The sequence below is a fragment of the Sebastes fasciatus genome, chromosome 21 (genome assembly GCF_043250625.1).
Source record: "Sebastes fasciatus isolate fSebFas1 chromosome 21, fSebFas1.pri, whole genome shotgun sequence".
In the NCBI taxonomy this organism is placed as follows: domain Eukaryota; kingdom Metazoa; phylum Chordata; class Actinopteri; order Perciformes; family Sebastidae; genus Sebastes; species Sebastes fasciatus.
Window position 1 is genome coordinate 27,119,137 of NC_133815.1, and position 9,643 is coordinate 27,128,779.

Genomic DNA, 9,643 nt, shown 5'->3' on the forward strand with positions numbered 1-9,643 from the left:
CACACATGTTCACATTATATGTAATAGTTTTTGTCATATGGATTGTCTATGTTGTATTTTCATGATGTTGTTAATCTGTAGACACAACATCTATTGCATGTCTGTCCATCCTGGAAGGGGGATCCCTCCTCTGTTGCTCTTCCTGAGGTTTCGTTCTATTTTCTCCCTGTTGAAAGGGTTTTTTGTTTACGTTTTTCCTTATCCGATGAGAGGGTCGTACTGTAAAGGAGAGAGAGTGTCGTATCCTGTACAGATTGTAAAGCCCCCCGAGGCCAATTTGTGATTTGTGATTTTGGGCTATACAAATAAAATTGACTTGACTTGACAAGTGGTAAAACAAAGAGCCGTTTGGGAGCCGAAAGAGCCGGCTCTTCTTGGTGAGCCGAGTCAAATAATCTGGCTGACTGAAAAGAGCCGTACAGATATCTCTTTCAAGAGTTATGCAACACAAGTTCATGTAAGGACAGGTAGTGGGAGGGGACAGTAACTCTTCTTAAGAGTGAGAGAACACTCTGTCCTTACTCCCGCATCTTCAAGGTAACTGTTGACTACTTACAATGTACGACTGATTTAAAGTTAGTTTCTGAATAGTTGCTTTTTTTCATGCTTAAGTCATTGCTATTTGTTTGATTTTGTAATGCATTGCAGGAATCAGTCATGGCTGTAGAAGCAAAGCAGACTTGTTATGAGGGCAGTATCATCCAAAACTTTCAGGTCTACCTGGAACAGTCAGGAGAGCACAAGGCCATTCTCCAGTGTCTTCGTAACATCCTGCCAGGAGAATTAAAAAGGTATAAGAAGAAAGGCTGGCAAGGCTACACTGCAACTTGTGGGTGCTTTCTTTATGTCTTTTTGTGCAGTTTGAAGACAGAGATAATTTAGAGTTCTCACTTCATGACTTCTCTCAAAAGTTGGAAAATATTTCTTTCAAAGGGAGATGAGATTATTGCAGGTACAAAGTTGGCATTATAGTTCTACAATAACAGGCAACACCGTTCAATTTTGTTACCACTTTGGCATGATTTTTTTGTTCACGGCTTTTTGACTTTGATGAATTTTAATCTTGTACAGATTTTAAGGTACTGCACTGTGTTAGTCTCTAATTGGAAGGATGTGTTGTGCATAAATACACAGGAGTTTATTTGAAAGTCATGTAAGGTAAATAATACATCATATTATAGACTACTGGTATTGGAGGAGTGAGACACTACAGTTTTAAAATGTTTTTAGATTTTTTTTTTGTTTAAAGGTCACCTATTATACAAAATGCACTTTTCCATGTCTTTTAAACATCAATATCTGTCCCCAGTGTGTCTACAAGTCACCATAGTATCATAAAAGACACATCCTCTCTCTTTTTCTCCTGCTCCGTTTGTCCGGAAATGGGTGTGGAAAATCACTGAGCAGCTTTTCCTTCTCTTCTGACGAGAATTGCAAGCCATGGGTTGGTGGAACCAGAAAGAAGTCAAGCTAGCTGACCCCGCCCCACACAGCGTCACTCAGTCCTCCGCAACCTAGCTATGACCAAAGTAGCTCCTACTGTTAGTCTGCAAGAACCAGCAGAACAGGCTTCATGTACTCCCATCAACTAAATATAATATGTTCTTTCACAAAGGCTTTATGTAATCACACTGTTTAAACAGCTGATATTTATATATTATACATATTTGATGTCATGCATGTAGAAGAGTACAGGTAGTAAATAGTGGCTGAAAGCAACACAACACATTTCTGTTTCACACTCAAACTTTATTTGAGTAGACAGATGACAATATTAATTATACACAGCATTTTTAATGATCTCACCTGCAGTTATGTTGACATGGTACAGGAGAAAGTCTTTCAGCTCTGGTAAGCTAAGCTCCGGTGGTCTGTAGTCATGGTAACACAGAGACAGCTCCTACTGTAACTAAAACACTATTACTCTTATCTTCCACACATTTATCAGGTGTCTTTTACCAGAAATAATGAACTGACTACTGTTTCACATCTTCTATTTTCCACCCTGATGTTCGCTGTGTTTACACACCGTCTCATAGCGGTAGCATGTAGCTAACCCATTAGCATGTAGCCACATGCTAACGGGTTAGCTCTGTATCTCCATGTAAACAACTATTTGCTCACTGCTAATGTTTTCTTCTCCTCTGGGATGATTCTGTCGGTCATTTCTCACAGATGGACCTGTGAAGACACACGTAAAACAGAGTGTGTGTTTATGGTTTACAGAGTTGATGCATAAGGTAAACACTGAGCTAACTAACAGAGCTATAAATAGCATTATTTACCGGAGAGAAATCGTCAGGAAAACCTCGAGTCTTGACCGCAGATGTTCATCATTTGTCGCCGATTTCTGATCGGATTCCTCCGGTAACGTGCGCTGGGTGAAGTTTCTGGTTTATAAACTTTAAAGTAGTTTATAAACTCTTCCCTGCTTCTTTTCCCTCTCCTTGCAGTCAGACCAACAGGTAGCTCTCTCTCTCTCTCTGGGGGGGACATCCTCAACAACACTGTGTTGTTGAGGACGTTTGATTGACAGAAAACGCTGACCAATCAGAGCAGAGTGGGAGGAGACAGGCTGTGAATCAGCTTCTGTCAAACAGAGCCTCTAGGCAGGCATTTTCAGGCTGACATATGAGAAGAATAAAGTTTTTTTTTAATATTGCAGCATGTAAACATGTTCATTAAAATACATCTATGAACCTGGAAATGAGTATAATATGAGACCTTTAAAGTCGAATTCTCAACAATCAGACCAAAAAAATGACAAATAATTGGCATTAATCAACAACATAATGAAACACATATATTTGCTATGTGCTATTGAGTAATACAAATGTAATTATTTGTCTATTTTTTTTTTTTTACCATTTCAACTTGTCATTTGTTTACAGTTTCAGTTGCAAGTAACAATTGTATTGTCTATCATCTATCATGTCTAGATGCAGAATTGGAGCAGGCAAAAGCAGCCTGGATGTTCTTGGTGTTGGAAGTGGTGGAGGTATGTGATGAGAAACATTAACTATGAACACCTGTTGAAGTAGTTTTGGCTCAGTTACTCATTGTAGTTACTCATTGTAGTTACTCATTGTAGCGCAGTGGGAAAGATCCACGAGTGCAAGAAATTGCATTATTGTGTGATTTTTACGGGTTTAAAGAAGCAGCTTTATTTAAAGACCAGAGGAGACACTGTTCCATGATTTTAAAAATGATTGAATTTTTCCCCAGTCAGATTTACTGTAATCATGAACTATGCAAATGTACATATAGTAAATACCCTATGTATAAATCAGTTTATCTACTCATCAAAGTTGCCCATATGAACATTGACACCATTTTTATTGCTGTAATCATTCCTTCTGTTCATACTGGCTCTGAAGAGATCATTTCCTTATGTGTTTCCAGTATAAGTAATGAGGAACAAAATCCACAGTCCCTTTTCTGTGCAAAATGATATTCAAAAGTCTATCTGAAGCCTAATGTGAGGCTTCGACTGTCTCAGTTAAACAAATCAAATTACTTGTCTCCCAAACTTACAGTGTTTTTAGTACAAAATTCCCTCTTTGTGTTTCGTAAGGAAACACTATCTGGGCAAACACAAGGAGGACATGTACTAAAAACACTGTAACTCTGGAGATACCCACTTGATTTGACTGAGTCAGACTGCTGAAACCTCATATTTACTTATAATACACCAGCCCGTTCACACAAAAAGGCGTATAAATGCCACGATAATGCACAAGGCGTTTAGCGTGCAATAAGTACGCCTTTCTTAGTTTACGCATGTCATTTGTACGCCATGTATCCTGTAACGACTGCAATGTAAATGCATCCGTGAATAAATGCTACGGTAAGAATTAGTGTCATAGTATAAAAAGGGAAAAAGACCACTTATGGTGAACACCAGACTTTTAACCAGGAGACCCGTGCTGGAGACGTTGTTTTGTTTTGTGACGTTTTTTTATTTAATTTTTTTATCACGTGGTTTTTATTGACATTTGTGACGTGTTTTCCTTAGTTGTTTCCATACGTGTTTTAATTAGTTTATTTACTTATTTTAAGCCCAACCATGACGTTTTCCCTTACTCTAACTAAGTGGTTTTCTTGCCTGAACCTAAGTTATAAATGACGTGCAAAAAGGCTAAAATGCGTCCGTGTAATGTGAAATTTATTCGCCTTCCCGTGAGACCGGGCTGCATATAATATAATCGTTTGAATCCATTTTACACAGAAACAGGACTGTGGATTTTGTCCCCCATCACTCACATTAGAAGCCCATTGAAGGGTCCTGGTATTTGTTTAAGATGACAGATTTGGACATTTGTCCTTTAATAATAAGTTAGGGACGAGGAGATGGGACAGTGATGGGTTAGGAGGACACTTTGGTCAAAGCTCTTGTAGTCTGGACTGTGCCCCACTAAAGGTCAATCAAGATCATACATGGATTATTGCACAGCGGCAACATTGAAGTCATTGTTCATATCTGACAGGTCAACCCAAAATTAGTTTTGAATGTTTAAGAAATGTTTGCAATATTCCAATTTTGGTGCATGAGGTTTTCACATTGAAGCAGCACTACACTGAGGTTTAAAGTCTAAAGACTTCCTGGTGTCTTCCAGGGGAGCTGGATGTCCAGTTGCTCGCTCTACTGCAGTCTACATTCCCTGCTGTCCTGATCACAGCTGACATTGTGGAGGGCAGCGCTCAGCTCACAGACTTCAAAGGTATCAACAATTCAAAATGCCACATAGTGTTTTTGTTACATTTCTATTTTTCTCTTTATTTTTATCATCTTTCTTCTGAATCTTTTGTGAAACATTTTTATTATTATTAGCAGTAGCATTGCTTTTTGTCAGATGACTAAGGTTTTATATGTCGGAAAATAACACATTTAACATAATTACATATTTAACACCTGACACACATATCACTTACAAACCCATGAGGTCTGTCAGCATTTTTTCATTTCTTTTGTTTTTTCAAAAGCTTCAAAAGTTTCTACTCATGAAACAGATTTACACAGAATTTGTGATTTATATTCCTAATAAAAAAAAAAAAAATCAGGTGTAACTGTAAAATCAGCTTGAACATATATATCTTAGGCTATGTTAACACTGCCTGGTGATTGCGTAAAAAGGGAGAAAAAACATCAGCACACATAATGTGGGAACAGATCTGATAGCACTTAGAAATTGTGGGGAAATTGTTGAACTGCATGCTCTTAATGGATTGCTAGCAGCTAAACTTTGTATTGGTTTTGTTTCTGATCATAATCTGAGTTTAGGTCATGGTTTGTTTTATAAAATGTTCTGATGCACTGTATACAGTACATATATGTCAATGTTATTTTCTGCCTTCCCTGTTTTTTGTCCAACTTATAGCTCTGGTAGCAAAGACCACCAACCTTCAGAAGATCCCATTTGCTTGGCATTTCATGAGAAGTGAGAACTATGAGAGGGAAGTCAAAGCAAACAGAGGCATGAAGACATTCGACCTCATACACATGGTTCATGTACGGTATCATGACTTTGCTTCTTGGACATTCAATTTAAAAATGATGTAATGACAATCATGTTTTAGGTTCACTTTCTGGCCTGTGGGCTTTGCATGTTCATTCATTGGGGAGCGATCAGTGCTATAAATAGGCACAAATACTGTATAAACTGCAGCCCTGTCTCCTAAAAATTGCGTTCCCATACAATCAAACTGCATCGTGAAATACGTTTGGAGGGAAACGTATTACGTCCGTAGCTTAACGTTTCAAACGTAGTCATTTTAAGCCAAACCATGATGTGATTTTTACTTTTGTTGTTTTGTTTTGTTTCAATTTACAATGATAACCATGTGTTTAAAGGTGCTATTGATAACATTGATAACATTCAGCCACCAGATGTTGATTTCTCCCTCCCCCGTTCCATTGAATTCACTTCACAACAAGCGGTTGCCAGTTCATTGCACAACCTGCGTATTTTATGGTCGAGTGGAGTGACGGACAGACGTGGTAGAGTAATGAAGTCATTTTGCAACAGGTAAGTAGAGGCCTACATAGAGTGCCGAAGGAATGAGTCCTAAAACCCAGAAGTGAGTTAGCATTTTAGCACTTCTGGTTCCCTCGTCTGGAAGTCAATGGGTTTTTAGTTAGATGTCTGGAATAAGGTCTATGGTTAACACAAGCTGAAGAGATTTAAACGTTTTGTTCTGCGATGAAAATACATCACTAAATAATCCCACTTGTGAATTTTGCGTGTCTCCTGCTGTTCCGTCTTTTTCCACACAAACTGGCAACTGGATCGCTGACGACCCAGAGATATCATGTGACACCAACGTCGTTATACTATTGGCTCACAAGCCTTGTTACAAGTGAGAACCGAACGTCAGATATCTTCCTCAAGGATAAACAAAAAATGGATTTTGGACCCATCAAAATTTTTCAAATGATTAATTCATAATCATTATTTTTTTTTAGGAAAAACCATACTTTTATTTGGCACCAATCTTAAAGCTCTGTTGATGTATTTTTTTTTTTTTTAAATGATTCGTCTACATAAAAATGTTATCGATATGACCTTTTAAAACGGCGACCTTAATTCGGGAGAAAAAAACCCATTTCCCTTGCAAAATGACTGAGAATGCATCCTGGTTTTATGGTTTTATGGGACCATCATTTTGTAGGAAACAGGGTTGATAATCTGACATAAGAGTCCTTTACACAACTACAGTGATTCAAAAACACTTCAAACTGGAGCAAGCTTCAACCCAAAAGGTCAAATTAAAGGTTCCCCACAACTCTCTCCTTAACAGATGATCTACTATGTGGATAACCTCGCCGATACTATCAAGTTCTACCACAGCCTTCTGAAGAACAATGGCAGGCTTATGATCATTGTTTCAACAGGTCAGTAGTAATGCTGTGGTGAGGCTACCAGCCCTCTTGATTGTAATTATTATTGCCAATATCTTTTTTCTGGAATGAATGTATTTTTTAATCTACTATCCAGCTAACTCTGGCTGGGACACCCTGTGGAAGACTTACAAGGAGGAGCTGTGCGTTGGTCGCATCACAGAGTACTGCACATCGGTAGATGTTGCCGCCTGCCTGAAGAGCCCGGGACTGAAATACGAGGAGCACGTCATTCCCATTACCGTCGACATCCCTGAGTGCTTCGATCCAAGCAGCCAGACTGGAGAACAGCTGCTGAATTTTTTCACAATGAAAGATCACTTCCACCAGTCCTTCACCCCAGAGATCAGAGCAGGCATGTTAGACCTCCTCAGAAACAAGTGCAGCACTGAAAAAGATGGCAGGTTATTCTTTAACGCTGATTCAAGCTGCATACTTGTTTATGCTTGAGTATGTGCTATGGAAAAATTTTTCATATATTCTGATTTCTCTTCTTGTATCCCTGCCATTTGATCAAAAGTACAGTGTATTTTCTTGTTGCTCAGATTAAGTTTACCATGTGCAGTAGGCCTAGTATTCAGTCTCTTTAGTCTGTATTCACCTCATTTACTCTGTATGTGTACAGAAATGGTCAATAAAATCTATTCAGGTGCTATTTATAAAATCACTGCCACAGACTGTGTGCCTTATAAAACTTTATATCTTTATATCAAAGCCTTGACTGACTGACACAGTTTTAGCCTCTTGTAAACGGGTTTCTGTGCAACATCATCAAAGAGATGCGCCCCCTATAAAATGTATTTACTGGTATTAATTTAAAGTGTATACTGTATTAAAGTGTAATTGTAAATTTGTAATCCTATTGGTTGTTATTTTCTCTCTTAACACCAATATGTGGTCACATTTTTAATCAAATCTAGATTTCTATTTTTTCAAATTAGCTGAACCACTCCACAATCTTTCCACATCCACCTTATCAACTGCAGAAGTACCAAGGCTACATGTATCCCTGGTCGGGAACCACTTGACCAGAAGACATGGATTACAGGTAATGAAAGTCAACCCTTGATCCAAGCTTTTGTCGGCCGAGGGCATTCCCTGGCACTCTGGTGTACTACCAGGGGCACGATGACCAGGAACCTTTGAGAGGAGGGAGGTGGACTACCAGGAGCACGAAGTAAGCGGTGGATTAAAAGGTAAGAAGGAAGAAAAAAAAAAAAAAAAAAAAAAAGTACCCACCGACCTTCCCTGGTGCTCTCTGGGGCTAAAGAGAGTCCATATCTGGGGCTTGGTTGAGTGTGGGAAATCACCCTGGTGCTCTGGTATACTACCAGGGGCACGACGACTGATAGACTTTGAGAGGAGAGAGGCGGACTACCAGGGGCACGAGAGAGTGGCGGACTACCAGGGGCACGAGAGAGTGGCGGACTACCAGGGGCACGAGAGAGAGAGAGGAGGACTACCAGGGGCACGACGACTGATAGACTTTGAGAGGAGAGAGGTGGACTACCAGGGGCACGAGAGAGAGAGGAGGACTACCAGGGGCACGAGAGAGAGAGGAGGACTACCAGGGGCACGAGAGAGTGGTGGACTACCAGGGGCACGAGAGAGTGGTGGACTACCAGGGGCACGAGACTCTGGCCTGAGAGCGGGGATGAGGCCAGGGGCCGGTGGCCAGACCCCCAGTCCCAGGAGGTCTGTGGGTGATGAGGGCTCGATGAGGGGGCCGAAGAGAGTCCCTAGGGATGAGCCTGGAGGACCGGAGTGTTGGGGGCTCTCTGGGGCCGAGGAGAGTCCCTCTCTGGGGTTAAGGTGAGTGTAGGACTGAGGACCGGAGGACCGGAGTGAGGGCTCTCTGGGGCCCGAAAGAGAGTCCCTCTCTGAGGCTAGGCTGAGTGGAGGGATGAGCCTAGAGGAAAAAAACTCCAAAAAAAAAACTCCAAAAAAAAAAAAAAAAGAAGACCAAGTCTTTTCCTCTGGGGCCGAGGAGAGTCCCTCTCTGGGGGTAAGGTGAGTGTAGGACCGGAGCACCGGAGCCCGGTGCGGGGGCCCTCTGGGGCCGAGGAGAGTCCCTCTCTGGGGGTGAGGTGAGTGTAGGACCGGTGGACCGGAGGACCGGAGTGAGGGCTCTCTGGGGCCCGAAAGAGAGTCCCTCTCTGGGGCTAGGCTGAGTGGAGGGATGAGCCTGCCTGGTGGAAAAACTCCAAAAAAAGAAGAAAAAAAAAAAAAAGAAAGACCAAGTCTTTTCCTCTGGGGCCGAGGAGAGTCCCTCTCTGGGGGTAAGGTGAGTGTAGGACCGGAGCACCGGAGCCCGGTGCGGGGGCCCTCTGGGGCCGAGGAGAGTCCCTCTCTGGGGGTGAGGTGAGTGTAGGACCGGTGGACCGGAGGACCGGAGTGAGGGCTCTCTGGGGCCCGAAAGAGAGTCCCTCTCTGGGGCTAGGCTGAGTGGAGGGATGAGCCTGCCTGGTGGAAAAACTCCAAAAAAAGAAGAAGAAAAAAAAAAAGAAAGACCAAGTCTTTTCCTCTGGGGCCGAGGAGAGTCCCTCTCTGGGGGTGAGGTGAGTGTAGGACCGGAGGACCGGAGGACCGGAGTGAGGGCTCTCTGGGGCCCGAAAGAGAGTCCCTCTCTGGGGCTAGTCTGAGTGGAGGGATGTGCCTGCCTGGTGGAAAAACTCCAAAAAAAACTCCAAAAAAAAAAGAAAAAAGAAAGACCAAGTCTTTTCCTCTGGGACCGAGGAGAGTCCC

At 41.7% G+C, this 9,643-nt stretch overlaps 1 protein-coding gene across 3 annotated transcripts; it reads left to right on the forward strand.

Moving 5' to 3' along the window:
- Positions 1–446: 446 nt before the first annotated feature.
- Positions 447–7,735, forward strand: LOC141759993 (histamine N-methyltransferase-like). Of its 3 annotated transcripts, none has more exons than XM_074622565.1 (7): positions 447–537; positions 649–791; positions 2,940–2,998; positions 4,617–4,721; positions 5,379–5,509; positions 6,799–6,892; positions 6,996–7,735. In XM_074622565.1, the coding sequence occupies exons 2-7, from the start codon at positions 658–660 to the stop codon at positions 7,346–7,348; spliced, it is 876 nt and encodes a 291-aa protein (XP_074478666.1). In that variant the 5' UTR covers positions 447–537; positions 649–657; the 3' UTR covers positions 7,349–7,735. The 3 variants fall into 3 exon arrangements, with proteins under 3 accessions (XP_074478666.1, XP_074478667.1, XP_074478668.1); XM_074622566.1 differs by having other exon boundaries at positions 2,946–2,998; XM_074622567.1 differs by lacking the exon at positions 4,617–4,721 and having other exon boundaries at positions 6,996–7,734.
- The last annotated feature ends 1,908 nt before the right edge of the window (positions 7,736–9,643 follow it).